The sequence below is a fragment of the Augochlora pura genome, chromosome 9 (assembly GCF_028453695.1).
Source record: "Augochlora pura isolate Apur16 chromosome 9, APUR_v2.2.1, whole genome shotgun sequence".
NCBI lineage: Eukaryota > Metazoa > Arthropoda > Insecta > Hymenoptera > Halictidae > Augochlora > Augochlora pura.
The window spans coordinates 10,881,455-10,897,870 of NC_135780.1; the positions used below are offsets into that span (position 1 = coordinate 10,881,455).

The following is a 16,416-nucleotide window of genomic DNA, read 5'->3' on the forward strand; positions in this document are numbered from 1 at the left end:
AATAAAGTCCCTAAATGCCCTTAATTCCTTCTGCTATTAATTTCTGCCCATGATACTGCTAGGGATATAAATCTATAACGAGCGCCATTAGAGACGTAGGGAGCCTAAAAGTAAATTCCGGCTAGTGCCAATAGGGAATGTGGTCGACGTCATGCTGGGGGAATATCCCCAGAACTGTAGGGCGTCCCTGCAAGCCATCAAGGCCCATTCTCATTTTTTGGGATACAAACTGACCTCCGGTCAATGATTACTGACCGCTGATCACTAGTGTGGACTTTTTCTTTGACATTGAGGGCAGCGATATCTTACCGGTAAATCTCCAACCAATCGAAGCGAAGCAAAATTTCTATATTAACCCTCGCTAATGGATCGAATTTTGGCCTCGAGGTGTGCAAGAGTAGGAGGCGTTACCGTAATACGTAAACGTTATAGATTGACATCATCCTATACCGTTCGCTGACAACAGGAAACGTAAACGGATTTCAATTACATATTCTGTATTTAAGGCGGTTATATGATTTGTATTTTTATTTTAAATCCATTATATTCTTCCATAAAAATGTGCAGCGATACGAAGAGAAAGTATAAAAATCAATCTACTATTTGTACGAAACAGTGATGAAAGAAACGACGAAGAACGATTTAAGAGATTCTTTATTATGATAGTGTCACAAGGTAAAAATAATTTGCGCACCTGTTTATTATTCCTACAAATTTTGCATTCGTTTAATGGATAAAATAATTACGTAGGACTAATCGGCAATTGTACCATTTGAATGAAAATCATTCGCAGATTTTGCACGCTTTGAAAATAAATAATTGTATGTAAAAATCGTAACATATTCTTGAAACAACCAATTTAATATCAGTTGCTTTTCCTTACGTATAGTCATTTAAATTTTATGGAAAGACGAAACTTTCTTTCTCTTTTAATCGAGATAAAATAACTTAATATCTTTAGTTAGACTATTATGAAAATGTAATATGTACGTAGTATATCCACTTACAAATACTAACACGAAACAAGTGATAAGGTGATGTAATCTATATGTTCTGTATTATTTGTCTGTCAAGTAGGTTGTGCCAGAAGGATGATAATTAAATAGTCTTTTCCTTGTACATAATGAGGGATAATCACATCGACCATGGACATAATTAATATAGAGGATGTAGAAGGTAGCGTTAGACCATCAAAGAGCTCTTCGTCGATACAATGCAATTGCATAAATTCAAATTCAATATGTTACATTGTTGTAACGATCACTACTTTGGCTCTCTTGGGAGCGATAGTTTTTATCTGCAGAGACTACATCAAAGTGCTGCTTTATTGGATTGAACATCAAAACATATGGATAGTCACTATAATATTTATCACCTTGTTCACGGTGGTCTCATTTCCCATTGTGATTGGTTATCTATTCCTTATTATAGCCAGTGGATATCTTTTTGGTATATTAAGAGGTATTATGATGGTGGTATTGTCAGCTAATTTGGGAATAGCCATAGCACATGTTACTCTTAGCGTATTGTCATCAAAACTGCCAATTGGGGCACTCTTACAAAATGATACTGCAAGAGCAATACTCAGAGTTATATCTGGACCACAGGCTTTCAAAGTTGTGCTGTTCGCAAGATTGACTCCTATTCCATTTGGTCTGCAAAACACTATTTTTGCAGTGTGTACCATTTTTTCTTTTCTTTTTTTAACATTATACGTATTAATGCATCTAATTAAAATAATAAAATGAAATTAATACTTAGGTAAGCAACATGGGTGGCATCCAATATCATTTAGCTAGTGCTTTAGGTCTATTACCAGCTCAAATAATTAACATTTATTTGGGCAGTAGTCTGCGATCTATGCAAGATGTTCTTGAAGATAGATCAACAGCAGCAACTGGTTATATTGTCTTCTGTTTTCAGGTAAGCAATCTATTTAAAAATAATTATTAAGACATATCTTATACTAATAACCAAGGTATCTTATTTTCAGATTCTAATAGGTGTTTCATTAATGGTGTACGTTGTGCAAAAAGCTCGAAGAGAACTTCAGTTGGCATTATTAGAATCAGACTTGGCCTCAATGGCTGATTCCTCTCATTACCTTCTTGATACATTACCAGATTCTAAGATAGTTTTGACAAATTTACTCGCCTAAGACTCTTATGTAATTCTTATTTCTACAACGGATACTGTTCATATATTTCTTTTCCAAATTCAAAGTATTTCATCACTGGACCATATAAATTAATATAAAAAAAATTCAATGTTATTTAATTGTCGAACAGAAAGAAATAATCTTACAATCGGTATCTACATACATAATGTTATAGTAAAAGAACTGAGTATTTTGTGATACAAAAAGTAATTAATCGCTAGTTATTTAATTAAACATGACATAAAGAAAACCTGCAAGCAATAACAGAAACAAGCAGCGTTTCGTATACATACACAGTTTTCTAATATAAGATTTCTACGTTTTGTGCCAAATTTTAGTTTCGATTAGGAAACTTTTCCGTATCTTATGTCTTCATTTATTCTATGTAAATTTTGTTGCATTTACATTTATTAATAATGTACGATTAACTGCATTCTACGTTTTTTTAAACTTATCCCGGTGCAATGTGTTTAGAAGCAAGTCTTCCAAAAATATAATGATTTCCAAAATATATTTATATATTGTGGATTAAGGATTTAGAAACAAAATACAATTATAAAAATACGGGAAACATGGAAGTTGTTGAACTTTAATTTAAGTTGAGGGAGGAACGATAATTTAAGAAAAATTGATTTTTATTTTTTTGCTTTATGTATATACTTTCGCTTCTATAACGTTTCTAAGGTGGAATATGTTTAAAATATTTACGTTTACAAAAACCTATGCAATCACTAGTTACATCGAAGATACAAGAACTGTTGTGACAATGAAGTCGGAATGCATTTGATCGAGAAGACTGAAACTGCTATGGCGGAAAAAATGTGACAAATTTTCAAATTAAGTTATTATCGTATCAGCAAATAAGTATTCCTGAATTTAACATAGATATGTTCTATACAATATATTCTTATTTAGAATGAAAAAAATGTACAAAAGTTGAACAAAAATCATTTTATTGCCAAATATATTGTTTATCTATACTGCGAATAACCAATTTAACTTAACAGTAGTCACACAGTTTGCATGCTAACTTAATTTAATAACATTACGAAAAGTATATTGTACAAATTGTAATATAGATAATGTAAATTATAACTGACTGTACCAAATAAAAGGGATTGTATTTATATGTTCTTTCTGAACTATATATTTCGTTTATAATTATACTTTAAAATGTTTCAGTTGATGTCTTTCTAACACCTTCTTAATCACGTTGAAAGTGAAGTCCGCATCCTGTTTGGTCACGCACAGAGGTGGTTTTAATCTCAATACCTGCGCATTACAAATACGAATGTTCATACGATGAATATTATAAATATTTATAGAACAATTACTGATTTACTTACGTTTGCATATAATCCTCCTTTGCCAACAAGGACACCCATATTTTTTATGTCTTCGAAAATCTCGGTCATATGTTCGTTTTCTAATGGTTGTTTCGTTTCCGGATTTGAAATTAATTCTATGCCGATTATTAGACCTTTACCTCTAACATCGCCTACAATATTTGGGAATTCCGATAGAAAAGAATTCAAACGATTGATCAAGTGCATGCCAACGACATGCGCATTTTCTTGAAGTCCCTCTTCTTCGATGATCTGCAATTAATTTAATAAAATATTACAGTCTAAAAAAAACTTTATTTGGTATAAAGGTATTAAATATACTTACGTCAAGCACTGTCGTTCCCACAGCACATGCAACCGGATTTCCACCAAAAGTATTAAAATGCAATGCAGCATTTAGACTATTGGCTATTTCGGTGGTAGTGACTACCGCGCCAAGAGGAAATCCATTTCCCATACCTTTCGCTAGTGTTACTATATCCGGCAACACCCCATGACCTTCAAAGCCCCAAAAATGTTCACCAGTTCTACCAAATCCAGTTTGAACTTCATCTGCTATACAAATACCGCCTTTGTTGCGGACATAATTGTACACCCTTTGAAGAAAACCTTTAGGATATTGTACTGCTCCTCCAACTCCCTAATACGTAAAATTTATAATTAATTGAAAAGAAAATGTTTTTCGCAGTATAATTATTTTTCCAAATTACGAGGGTACCTGAATACTCTCAGCTACAAATGCAGCTATGCCCTGTGCACGGGATAAACTAAAACAAAATGTATCCTCAAATTCATTAAAATACTTCTCAGATGCTTCACACTCGTCATTGTTGCAATCACAGTGCCTATTTGCTTGCACCAACGAGTCCCTGCATTTTGAACCACCCCACTGGCCTCTATACACATCTGGATATGTTACCTGAAATCAGATCTTCTATGAATGCAAGTTTGATCATTTGTTATGTAACAGAATATAGCTCTACGTAAGGTTGACATCTACATGCAAATATCCGGGTGGTTGTACAACAAATGGGTACTTCCAAGTACTTATAGCAGTGGATGCTATCGTCCCATAAGTTGCTCCATGATAGCCGTTTTTCAATGAAATGACATTATGATTACGCGTATGAACTCTAGCCATTAAGAATGCTAATTCATTCGCCTCCGAACCACTATTTGTTAAATAAACTACTTTTAGCTTTTCTGGAAATTTTTTAGTTAATTTCTTCACATATTCATGTAAACGAGGTTGCATATATGCGGAGGATACGTGGTTTAACTTTGTTGTTTGTTCAGTTATAGCTTCAACTATTTTCCTAAATAATACAAATAAGAAAAACATTATTTTATTATTTAAATTATATCTCTTTTACAAGCTGTATATTTACGGATGAGAATGTCCAACAGATATTGTGGCAACACCACCAAACATATCCAAATAACGTTTCCCACAATGATCCCACAACCATTGTTTTTGACCCTCATGAATAATTAAGGGTTCCTTATAAAATGGTTTTAAAGAAGGAGACACCACTGACTCGTGTGCTCTTTTTATCTCTTCATAATCTAAACCCTAAACATAAGAAGCTTTTAGCACAATCAGAGTTCAAAAATAGTATTTTTACAGTAAAAAAAAAATATCTCACCATATAACTTGAAGGTATGTATTTACAGTCTGGCATTTTTAAAGAATCCATTGTATTAGTTGCCAAAGATCTTATTTGTTTAGTAAACTCTATCAAAATAATAATAACAATCAATATTATACTACTCTCGGAAATGAAATTTTAAAATTTATATGCTTTAACAAGATTTAAATTTCGCACCATTAAAATGCTTACTGTTTGATTTTTTATAGAGAACATTTGCATACATTTTGGCGACATTGTTTACCGACATGTCAATGTTATGTTATTTATAAAATAGCGTATTATAGAGCACGTCTTCACTGCTGAACAATCAATTCTTTTCTGACAGCACTCCATGTTTACTTGTACTTAAGTCTAAAAATTAAACGAGTTTATTTTTATTTGAACGCTCATGTATATATATGGGTACATTGAATAATGTATAAACAGAAAGACCAAAAGCGCTTTTTTTATGAATGCTGATACATACACATAGAATATTTAAAGTAGACAATGGTGTGACTGGTAGAATGATCAATGATTCAATACATTTAAATTGTACATAGCGCTAAATAATTTAACGCGATCGTTTAAGAAAAAAACTTTTATTTGCGCATGTAAATTATTTACTAACATAAATTACTCATCTTTTAACGTATTTTTATTTTTTTCTTCTATTCTTTTAGTAGCATTAGTATTTTCTTCTATGTACAATGGCCTTTCTGCTACTGATTTTAGTTTGAACACAACGGGTATATGATTTAAGATAGGATTCGTTTTTTGCAAACATCTTATCCAAGATAGCAGAGAATCTTTGGAGGACGTGCCGGTAAGACACATTGCATAATATACACCATCTTCTTGTTCATGTACAGTAACAGGTATACGATTGTGTAGCTTCTCCCAAAAAGGAATTTTTATATTGCAGACATCTAGAAGGAAAATGGTAAAACTATATAATTTTATTATAATATAGTAGCATGTATTTGTTTATGTATAGATATATATTTACCATCCCCACTAGTATGTACAATTTCACGTTTAATTGGATCTCCTTTCAATACAAAATAATCTAAAGAGTTCTCTCCAATCCAAACCATAAAAGGTCCTTCAACATATAAAGGCTTAGTGGTAGGTTGTACAGCAAGCAGTTCTTGCTGCGTTTTACTCATTGTAGATATAATCCATGTATCATCCACAGCATCCTGTATATCCTTTGTCCTATATTCTGTAACTTTGCTTAACACATCTTTGCTAGATAATTTTTGTATAGCATAACCAGCTAGCTCTTTCGGATTCTTAAACGTAGAATCTGGGACTTTCCAAGGATTTAATCTCGAAAATTTTGGTAACCAATACATTATGCGCCAGAACTTTCTTATGGGTATACTAGCCGAACCAAAAATATTCAAAATCATTTCCTGCATCTCATAATCAGGTATTACTTGATTACTTTCCATTTTTTGCAACAATCTAAGAGCTGTATCTTGCTGCTTTGGAAAGTGATACAACATGATTTGATACTTATTTGTCGGTATGTAATGTCCCTTAGGAAATACGTCCATCAGTGCTTTATAAACTTCCAAATCTTTGTTCACGCCGAATTCGTCCATGTATTTCATAGCATGGATAATAAATTCTGCTTGTCCGGTTCTTAAAGTAGTTTCCTTAGAATACATATGTACAACATCTAAAAATGCTTGTTTCTCTTTTCTTTCTGCCATACGGAAAGGATAAGTAATAGATGCTGTATCGTTAGGCTTGTTTTTGTTATATAAAACATTGTTATTATTGTGCATGTAATTTACAAGTGTTAATTGTACAAATTTCGATATTCTATGCGTTCCAATTTTATAGAACATAGGAAATTTTTGTATTAATAATTCCATATTAATTACGTTTATGTAATCCGTCTCATTGAAATTATATTATATTGTATTGTATTGTATTATACACACTGTGCTTGATATTTGTTAACAAAATAGTTTTTGTATAAATTCTTAAATCTATATAAACTAAATTAAAATTCTCCAAATTCGTTATTTACAACAGATGCAATGATATAATTTTTATATTCGGTAATGAATTCCATTACCACACTTTTCCTTACATTAGTTTCATAAATTTATTAAAAGTAACCAAAATTATTGTACACTGATCTCTGCTGTAAAATTATACCGACAGAGTAAATTACACCGGTAACAGTGGCACCTAGCGTCTTTTATGGTAACATTAAAAAGGTCCGCGGTGGGTCCGACAGTGCCAACAAGTGCCAATTAGTAAATGACAAAACGGTGAAACTATTAACCAAAATCTAACCAATGCTGTTGGTAATTTTGCCTATTAGCATTTTAATTGGCATTGCTATTACAGTACTGCATATTGTACATAATGTAATTTCTGTGGCTTGATAAAATGTATTGAGAACCTCTGTCATTACGAAGACCAAAAATAGAACAGCTTTAAATTAAGTTTTAAATTTAAAATTGAGTAGCACATAAGCATGTACATATGTAATTGTTTCGTTAAAGTATATGAGTACATTTTATAACTGTTGGCTTGACATTACATAAATACTCAAATTATGTGCCGCCAAAAGTATTTTCCAAGTTAATTATATCAATTCAGCATGAAAAGAAATGCGAAGTTACACCTTCGTCGTGACATAATAGAGGATAAACCAAAGGTCCGTGAATTTATTTTTCGTGATGAGCCCGAAAGAATTGTGTATGATTATTAAAATTATTACAAAAGAATGTTTCTGTACCTGACGTTACAGAAAAGAAATGAAGAAATGACCGAATGTTATTAGCGTGTAAGATTAAAGCTTATAATAATTTTAATATAAAAAAAAAAACAAACCGTTCTAGTTTCTGTGATATATACTGAATGGGCTATTTACATTGTACATATTGTTAAATACTCTGCAAGTATGAATCCGATGTTTAAAATACTCTTGTCTTACTGTTGGGGAAATATGTATTTAATAATCGGGCTAAGCATGGGCTTAAGCCTCAGCATGATGTCAATGACAATTGATATGGACGAATATGACATTAATGCAGATCACCAAATGCCTTATTCAAATTATCCAGAAACCTTGGATGAATACGAACCAAAGATAAATATCAATAGCAAACCGCAACAGGCGCAAAGAGTACCAAAAACACTGATACGTCCGAGATATTATTCTACAGAGCTTGGAATTAGAGAAAAATTATTTGTAGGGGTAATCACGAGTCAACAACATTTGCATAGTAGAGATATAGCAATTAATAAAACAGTGGCCCATATCGTTGACAAAATACGTTACTTCATTTCTATACCAGAAGGAACCAAGCCTAATGTTACCCTTCCTGGTATAGTTGGGTTCACAGACACTAGAAGTATTCTAAAACCATTCCACACTATGAAATATATAATTGACAATTATCTAGAAAATTATGATTACTATTTCTTGATTAAAGATGTAAGTTACATCAATGCCAAGAAATTAGTTGAATTTGTCACCAAGATCAGTGTAAGTCAAAAGGTTCATATGGGTGTACCCGGAAACATTCAAAATTATTGTTCTTTAGGTAAGTAGATTGCAACCAGAGTCTGTAACATTTATCATTTTATTAATAAAAATTTTTCTTATCAACTTTCAGAATCAGGAATACTTTTGAGCAATTCAGTGGTGCAAGAATTAAAAAACAATTTGGACTGGTGCGTGAAGAATGCCTATTCTGATTCAGACAATGTTAATTTTGGTCGATGTGTTGTTCACTCTTCATCTATGGTTTGTTCCGATCAGACACAAGGACAACAATACCAATTTACCCAGCTGAAACCCACATTTTTATTTAAAGAAAACCTTAAGGATCTAGTTGAAAACGAGGAGTTTTTAAATTCATTTGTGATATACCCAATATATGATCATCTGCTTATTTACAAATTTAACACTTACTTTGCAGCGGTATGATCGAATGTTAATTTATTTATAAGTTACAATGATTATTTATGACTTATTCTTATTGCATATTACTTTCAGATGAAATCCATTGAGATTCAGAGGCAAATTACCGACATCAGAAAATCGATTTCAGATACAGCACATTTGGGCCCATCGCAGGATTACAATATTTCTTGGCCCATTGGCAATCAACCAGGAAACAGAGCATCCAGTCGTTTCGATATTTTACGATGGACATACTTCAATGAAACTCATATGTTCTTTGAAACCGATTTCTCAACTGTGCATAGATTGAAAGCCGATGCAAAGTTTGATATAGACCGAATAATTAACGTAACAACCTCGAAAGTTATCGGTAATTCTCGACAAAAATTGAAATTCAAAAAATTATTAAACGGTTACCAAAAGTTTGACGCATCTCGAGGAATGGACTACATATTAGACGTAGCGTTCACCGACACAATGACTGGCAAAGAAATAAGAAAACGAATCGAAGTTTGCAAACCTCTTGGTAAAGTTGAAATTCTGCCAGTTCCATATGTGACGGAAAATACAAGAGTGAATATATTATTGATTGTTGATTCGTCAAAGAAGCAGGCTGCATTAAATTTTCTTGAACAATATGCTATAGACTGCATAGAGAAAAAGTACAAAACATTTTTGATGATGGTAGGTGTTCCTGTCATTTATTTCTTCATACATATTTTCCATAGGAGTCTGTTTAATACAATCTTTTAATAGGCTCTTTTATACAATTTTGGTACCACATCGAAAGGCAAAGGGGATGTATTTTATGACATTAAACAATACGCGCTAACGCTGGCTGAAAAATACAAAAAGAATCAGTCGAAAATAACTTGGCTTTCTATTCGTTTGCCAAGTAATATAACATCCATCGACTTGGATCCAATGTTAAATATTGCTGTCACAGATTTATGTATTCGGAAATTTTCACCTGAGAGTTTGATACTATTCGCTGAGACGGGAACACAACTGCGGTTGGATTATTTAAACAGAGTATGTATATTATTTACTGTAACTATTGCTATATATCAAAGATGTAAATTAATTGACACCTTCATGGCCAGATTCGTATGAACACAATCAGTCAGTATCAAATATTCAGTCCGATACCATTTGTGGAGTTTCAACCTGACATAGTTCACATAAATGATGCGAAACACGTTGACACCGACATCAATCGTAATCATGGAAGATACGATGATTATAATTATAATAATATTGCGTTTTACGTCAGAGATTACAATACAAGTAAGTGCTTAAAAAAAAAAGTTCAGAATGTCAACTGTATTTAAAGCAAAGGAGGATTAAGATTACTTCTCTTAAATGTTACAGTGCGGAGAATGATCGAGACTAGCATTCCAATAACACACTCCGATAGAGACATTCCACCTCTCTTAAAACTATCCCACGATCTACCTGTTACATCTCTCTACGAAATGTTTGTTTCCTTTAGTAATGTACATATATTGAGGGCAGTGGAGCCAGCTTTAAAAGTCAAATATAAAGACATTGACTGTAATAACGCCTACAGTAATATGTACAAACTTTGCGACCAGTCAAGGATTTTCCATTTGGGTCGACGTAGTCAGCTTGCGAGATTGGTATTAGATTACCAAATTTATAAGAATAATTTATATCAGTCATAAATTATTCTTTCTGATTAATGTATAAAAAAGTCTTCATTTGCATGAGCGACCGATGTTTCTTATTATCAGATTAAAAAATGACAGTAATCTCTGCAGTACAAAAACGTGGTAATGCGAGGAAACATTGACAATCAATTATTGATATAACTAATTAATTGTATTTACATATAATATGATTCATATTACGAGAGGAATACTTTATTAAATTTATACAATTTCGTTTAAATAAATATTTTATAAGTAATACAATTGTTTATCGATTTTGTGTATACATTATATGCTACAACGTTTATCATCTTAAGGCAAAATTCTATGTGTGGAACCAATCGGATGTACCATGTATAACATTCAAATATTAAGGACATTCCAAACACAACAAAAATAAGTTTTAACAAATTAAATAATCGAAAATACTTTCACCACTTTCCTAGGAAGTGCGTAAAAAGTTTTGGCAAGATTTCTACTTTCAAAATATATGAGAAAGTAAAGATCGTATAATTACACTAAATATTAATCAATAGTAATTGTACAGTCCCTAATACCTTATAAATAAATGTACATATACAACGTTACTGTTTACATCCGTTACAATTCCCATGTATTTATTACTGGAAAATGTAAAGGTTCACCATTTACTTCCTATAGAGTAACTTACTATAGTACATGCAAAATATGTGAAGCGTCCTTACGAACTGGCTACACAAATTTATTTCTCTGTTGTAGATGTCTCCATGTCACTGTCATTTATTTTTCGACAGCCCAAAGAAAACGGTTTTGCCAGAATGATCTTTAACAATTTTTTTCGATGTTTCTAAAAAAGTAATATATGTCAATGAAAATTCACTTGTTAAAAATAATGCACTATTGCATATTATTTATGTGTATATTACCACTAATCACTGTCAGACTCTGATTCCGATAGCTTCAAGTCCTCAGTTAAAAGGTTATCTGGCATACTTTGCATATGTCCTAAATAATATATAAAACCAATAGTTTTAAAATACTGTGAGCAAGTGGGATATATACAAATTGTAAATACGTACCATTACTACCTGGTATCACTGGAACAGTTTCCATTTCAGATTCGCTATCCGAACTATCTGAGCTTGAACTACTTGTAACAGAATCACTAAGAGCACCCTCATCACTGTCTGTATTTACTGGAACTTTTATAGTTGGTTGAGTATTCACAGCAGGAGACGGTCGTGGAGGTACAGAAGAATTTGTAGGGAATGACCCGGACATCAGTGGGCAGTCATCCATATCAGAGCCAATCATTGGCAAACTAGCCAAGGTTGGTGCAGCAGATGATTGCACTGGTGAACTAAAGTACTGTGTGTTGTTAGTAAGTTTAGGAAAAAATCTTAATGTATAATAGTATGATTACTACATAGAAAATGAATTAAATTATGTCTGTAACTTAATTTCTTTATCTTGATAAATTATATTGAAGACTTTTTTTGTTCCTACGTCTGAAATCTTTAATAATTTTCATTATTACTAGAGTCATATTTTTAGTATCTTCTAGTTTCCTACCTATTAATTGTAGTAGCAGGTGGACTTTTGTTATGATAGGGAGAAACTCTAAGAGGACTGAATTGTTTTGAAGGCAACTGAACGCTAGGTTCTCTTTTCTTTCCACTTGTAACTTTTGTTCTTCCAGTTGCCCTACCATGGGTGGGGCTTCTCCTGGTTTCTACCGGAGTTATAGGTCTGCCACTACTATTTGTCCCAGGAACTCCTAAATGTGACTGTGACTTTGGCTCTGTTCTAAAAAATGATATAACATGTATCAATCACTTCCATTCACAATACACAAATTGATAGGATAAAATCTAACTGTACCTAGTCTTTTTAACTTGTATGTTCGCAGTCAATTTCTCCAATGTAATCTCTCCTGTATTTCTGTCTATTATAAGAACGCATTCCTTGTGATAAGGTCTTTGAGAACCTTTGAACACTGTATGAGGAATTCCAGCACCATCCAAGTGAGGTACAGTGACTGTCATAGTGTTATTAGTTCCCACATCGACTCTAGCCACTTTGGAAACATCAACACTGGCCGGTTTAAAATCATCTGCAAGTAAGAGACCAGCGTGAACGTGTGAACCAAATTTGAAATTTATTTAACTCATGTACTAACATTTCAGGGTATGAAAAGCAGTGGATCTATTGTTGGTGAAAGTTGGTCCCAACTTCAGTTCCCGAATTTCGGAACCTAAACCGAGCCGCTCTGCCATGTCACGCCCGATGCCTTGAAAACTTGTCTCGGAGACGGAGGCAACCGATTTCATCGGGACCGTTTTGATTATTCGGTCTCCGTGAACGTAACCGCGCAATGTGCTCCAGGCACAAGCAGTTCCTAATAAATCCAGATTACCAATTCAATGTTTTATTGGTCTGTCTGCCAAAATATGGCAGAGACGCACACTTGCATTTTCCAGTAACAGCTGCTCGAGAAAGCTGAGTAATTTCTACTATTACGGCGAACACACTCGGTCGTCTGTTCGATTGATCGCTTCGCAGAAAACTATTATCTTTGAACTGTATTTTAACGATCAGTAAATCGATTCGGCAAGCGAGAAAACAGAATTAAATGATTACTGTTCGCACTACACGATTCCTCGTTGACCTAGTTGAATCCAAGTACAATCTGCGGGCATAAAGATTCAATACTTATGGTTAATTCGTCAAATGATATCGAGAACACTTTCGATAAAACAAGAGATAACCAATCCTAGGAGTTCAAACATTCGATTGATTCGATCGAACTCTGGATATGTTTCAATTGATTCATTCTTAAATACTTGGTAGACGTATCGTACCTAAAGTTCTTAGGTTCTATAGAAAATTAACTTGTCGAGTGTATGCACTGGTATGCAGTATATACATACATACATATGTAGCAATTAAGTATGGACATGGATATTGAAGATTTTCACAGAAGCGAAACTTCGACGGTTTTCATTCAAGTTTTGCAAGTTCTCTATGGGGAATTTCCCCGACCAGTTATATTTTATCCGTGCCTACGTGTATACGTACATCGCGGATATAAAATGAATAAGGAGTCTCTTTGTGGATACCACGCACTTTTAGTCACTTCATTATGTTGTGGAGAGAATAGAGTGAACCGGTTCCTTCCTTCTCCACCAACCCTTAGGGGAAGCGCGCAACCCTTAAACTAGACTTACAACCTAAGAATTAAAAACTAACTATTCTACGACTAGTAATTTATTTTACTTAGCTATCTCTAGATGGCACGTCGGGAGCTTATCGCTACAACGCTTTAGTCGCAGTGCGCTCTGTTAGCATGAATAGTCGTAGGAACTGCTTTGTAATGATTGGCTGATAATTCAATCCTAAAACAATTCACTGGGAAGTAAAAATGAACATGAAAAACCTGAGGGATTAATTAAAAAAAGCAACATTTATTACGCAGTTTGAGAAAATGAATCTCTAAGATTTCGATAAATATTTAATCTTTATAAAAACACTTTGTGTCATAGAAGAAATATTATTTTAAATTTTTAAATTTCTAAAAATTAGTAACATCTTCAAATTCCTATACGTAAAAATATGTTGTAACTCTAGGGAATTTATTGTGCAGCGAAGTTCCGGAAAATTTGAAATCAAGTTTGTACATAATTGGAAAATCTGTTTATTCTTTTCTTCGAGGGTATAAAAATGCAATAACACTTCAATATATCAATATTATTCACAGTTCATTCAGGGTCAATACCATAAAAATTTCTATGAAACAAAGAGAATATTGGGTTAAATCGGTACTTGGAATATCGTAATAGTAGCAAAACTCGTCGATGAAAAATCGTTCGAAAACGAAGGAAGCAACCAGACTGATAACATTGTAATTACTATTTTGCAAGCCTACCAAGGTAATCATTAACAGCTGTAACGTGGAAGCAATATTTTGTAACAACTGATGCCTCCTTATTTGCCTTTCTTTTCGTTTTGTCTGCAGCTGGAAAAATATTGGTAAAACGCCAAAGGAAAGTACTATGAGCCAAACCGTTTCGTTAATCCCATATCCGCTTAGGATACCAGCGGTAAACAGTGCCAAAGGTGCAACATCAATGACTTTGGAGTACCAATCGTAGAAAATCCTTAGGTACTTTACTAAAGTAGTTGCTGATGAGATGCATGGAGCTCCTGGAAGTAACATTGCTAAAAATAATGTGCTTAATGTTTCACACACATAATTCAGTACAAGTGCCATTATATTAACTATGTTTTATTGCGCTCAAACAATGAAACAGAGAATATATATTCTGTAAAGTTTTCAGTGTTCTAGGAGGACTATAACAGTATTGAATTTTTTAACTATTCAATGTGCCCATTTAACAGCATTAGATAGTAAGAAATAAAATAAACACAAAAGATAGTTGTGTAATTGTGAGATTAAATATAAGAATGGATGTAGTAGTTGGAACTTGCGAGAAATAATATGAAATGTTATTGCTGTTACCATTATAGATTTAGTAATCTTTAGTAATCTTTTTAATATAATAAGTGTAAGTCAGTGTTTAGTAATAGTTACTTTAACATAAAAAGAGTCAATATTGAATGGGAAAAAATGAAAAATCCATTAATATTAGAATTTCATGGCCAAAACTATAGCATGCAAAGTAGTTTGACCATTAAGCCTCATCAACATGCAAAAGCAATGTTTAAATACATTTCTTAGTTAGTAAGATAAGGAATTTGGACAGACATTATACCTTGCGTGGATAAGCGTAAAGCAACTAATGTGCATGTTCTCTTTACTATGCAAACTTCTAGACAATATGATCACTATCCTCTGCATAGTGATAATTGCGTGCAATCATTTTCTTTCTTTCACAAGTCCCGTTCGAACCGGTGTGTAAGAGCTGCAGTATTATTTCTCACCTGTTCCAACAACATGGAAAAGCTACTAACGACGAACTAAAAACACATCATCCTCTGCTAGAGTTCTACGTTTGAAAGTCAAGTACAATACCCTCATGTAGTTTCATACCAACTAATCCTCTGCATGACCCCCAATATTTTATTAGTCATACATTTTGGGGGCTCTGTACAGATAATGTTGTTTTAAAAAATATACTAGACGGATATCAAGATGCAGGATAATGAAAACATTGAAGGGTACTTCCTTACCAAACCTAAGAATCCCTATGACGGAGTGTGAAAGTAGAGTTTGGAAGGCACGAAGTGACCAGACACTTGCTTTACTATACGGGTTGCTGATAGTGTATATGCAACCAATTGTCACAATTAATTTGGCAAGGTGAGCTATAACACCACTGGGACAAACCATGGTCACCTTTTATTCACGAACACCTTGCTTCTCGGCGAGATTAATCTCGTGTTGCGAGATATAATATGTTGAATGAAAAATTCCATGCGATTGCAATTTCAAATCAGCGGTACACGAAAACCTTTCAGACTCGAATCAATGACATTTTTCATTGATTCCTTACGTTCGTTAAGAGTGATTAGGTTAGAAAGATAAATGACCAATACCACTGTAAATAGAACGTCTATGCTATTTATGTTGTATTACTGCTCTGAATTTATTCGAGTTTGACACATTGCTGTCACAGGCGGCAGCACATACATATGACTATACTACGATACAATCGTAGATGCAGACAGTTTCGGG

General features: G+C 33.3%; 6 protein-coding genes across 14 annotated transcripts; 2 read left to right on the top strand and 4 right to left on the bottom strand.

The window, feature by feature from the left end:
- The first annotated feature begins 417 nt into the window (after positions 1-417).
- LOC144475014 (transmembrane protein 64) lies at positions 418-3,287 on the top strand. 2 transcript variants are annotated; one of them, XM_078190511.1, is made up of 4 exons: positions 418-675; positions 1,075-1,676; positions 1,762-1,923; positions 1,994-3,287. In XM_078190511.1, exons 2-4 carry the CDS (start codon positions 1,146-1,148, stop codon positions 2,156-2,158), a joined length of 858 nt encoding a protein of 285 aa, XP_078046637.1. In that variant the 5' UTR covers positions 418-675; positions 1,075-1,145; the 3' UTR covers positions 2,159-3,287. The 2 variants fall into 2 exon arrangements, with proteins under 2 accessions (XP_078046637.1, XP_078046636.1); XM_078190510.1 differs by having other exon boundaries at positions 419-675; positions 1,078-1,676.
- Positions 3,288-3,293: 6 nt separating this feature from the next.
- LOC144475011 (alanine--glyoxylate aminotransferase 2, mitochondrial) lies at positions 3,294-5,615 on the bottom strand. Of its 2 annotated transcripts, none has more exons than XM_078190501.1 (8): positions 5,346-5,615; positions 5,151-5,239; positions 4,893-5,077; positions 4,505-4,820; positions 4,223-4,423; positions 3,830-4,144; positions 3,505-3,756; positions 3,294-3,430 (listed from the first exon to the last, which is right to left on the bottom strand). In XM_078190501.1, the coding sequence occupies exons 1-8, from the start codon at positions 5,401-5,403 to the stop codon at positions 3,320-3,322; spliced, it is 1,527 nt and encodes a 508-aa protein (XP_078046627.1). In that variant the 5' UTR covers positions 5,404-5,615; the 3' UTR covers positions 3,294-3,319. The 2 variants fall into 2 exon arrangements, with proteins under 2 accessions (XP_078046627.1, XP_078046626.1); XM_078190500.1 differs by having other exon boundaries at positions 5,331-5,615.
- A 106-nt stretch (positions 5,616-5,721) lies between these two features.
- Positions 5,722-7,335, bottom strand: Ecsit (evolutionarily conserved signaling intermediate in Toll pathway, mitochondrial). The gene is made up of 2 exons (XM_078190503.1): positions 6,145-7,335; positions 5,722-6,064 (listed from the first exon to the last, which is right to left on the bottom strand). The coding sequence occupies exons 1-2, from the start codon at positions 7,019-7,021 to the stop codon at positions 5,772-5,774; spliced, it is 1,170 nt and encodes a 389-aa protein (XP_078046629.1). The 5' UTR covers positions 7,022-7,335; the 3' UTR covers positions 5,722-5,771.
- Positions 7,336-7,420: 85 nt separating this feature from the next.
- On the top strand, positions 7,421-11,006 carry Chpf (Chondroitin polymerizing factor). The gene is made up of 6 exons (XM_078190499.1): positions 7,421-8,710; positions 8,783-9,090; positions 9,166-9,756; positions 9,829-10,104; positions 10,176-10,359; positions 10,444-11,006. The coding sequence occupies exons 1-6, from the start codon at positions 8,065-8,067 to the stop codon at positions 10,755-10,757; spliced, it is 2,319 nt and encodes a 772-aa protein (XP_078046625.1). The 5' UTR covers positions 7,421-8,064; the 3' UTR covers positions 10,758-11,006.
- Positions 11,007-11,158: 152 nt separating this feature from the next.
- On the bottom strand, positions 11,159-14,780 carry Eaf (ELL-associated factor). Of its 6 annotated transcripts, none has more exons than XM_078190506.1 (8): positions 14,647-14,780; positions 14,003-14,116; positions 12,901-13,410; positions 12,603-12,834; positions 12,294-12,527; positions 11,801-12,081; positions 11,648-11,726; positions 11,159-11,568 (listed from the first exon to the last, which is right to left on the bottom strand). In XM_078190506.1, the coding sequence occupies exons 3-7, from the start codon at positions 13,049-13,051 to the stop codon at positions 11,650-11,652; spliced, it is 975 nt and encodes a 324-aa protein (XP_078046632.1). In that variant the 5' UTR covers positions 13,052-13,410; positions 14,003-14,116; positions 14,647-14,780; the 3' UTR covers positions 11,159-11,568; positions 11,648-11,649. The 6 variants fall into 6 exon arrangements, with proteins under 6 accessions (XP_078046632.1, XP_078046634.1, XP_078046635.1 ...); XM_078190508.1 differs by lacking the exons at positions 14,003-14,116; positions 14,647-14,780 and adding an exon at positions 13,583-13,984 and having other exon boundaries at positions 12,901-13,119; positions 13,193-13,410; XM_078190509.1 differs by lacking the exons at positions 14,003-14,116; positions 14,647-14,780 and adding an exon at positions 13,583-13,985 and having other exon boundaries at positions 11,810-12,081.
- On the bottom strand, positions 14,166-16,401 carry LOC144475016 (uncharacterized). Of its 2 annotated transcripts, XM_078190513.1 has the most exons (3): positions 15,912-16,053; positions 15,494-15,826; positions 14,809-14,924 (listed from the first exon to the last, which is right to left on the bottom strand). In XM_078190513.1, the coding sequence occupies exons 2-3, from the start codon at positions 15,577-15,579 to the stop codon at positions 14,846-14,848; spliced, it is 165 nt and encodes a 54-aa protein (XP_078046639.1). In that variant the 5' UTR covers positions 15,580-15,826; positions 15,912-16,053; the 3' UTR covers positions 14,809-14,845. The 2 variants fall into 2 exon arrangements, with proteins under 2 accessions (XP_078046638.1, XP_078046639.1); XM_078190512.1 differs by lacking the exon at positions 15,494-15,826 and having other exon boundaries at positions 14,166-14,924; positions 15,912-16,401.
- Between the last annotated feature and the right edge of the window lie 15 nt (positions 16,402-16,416).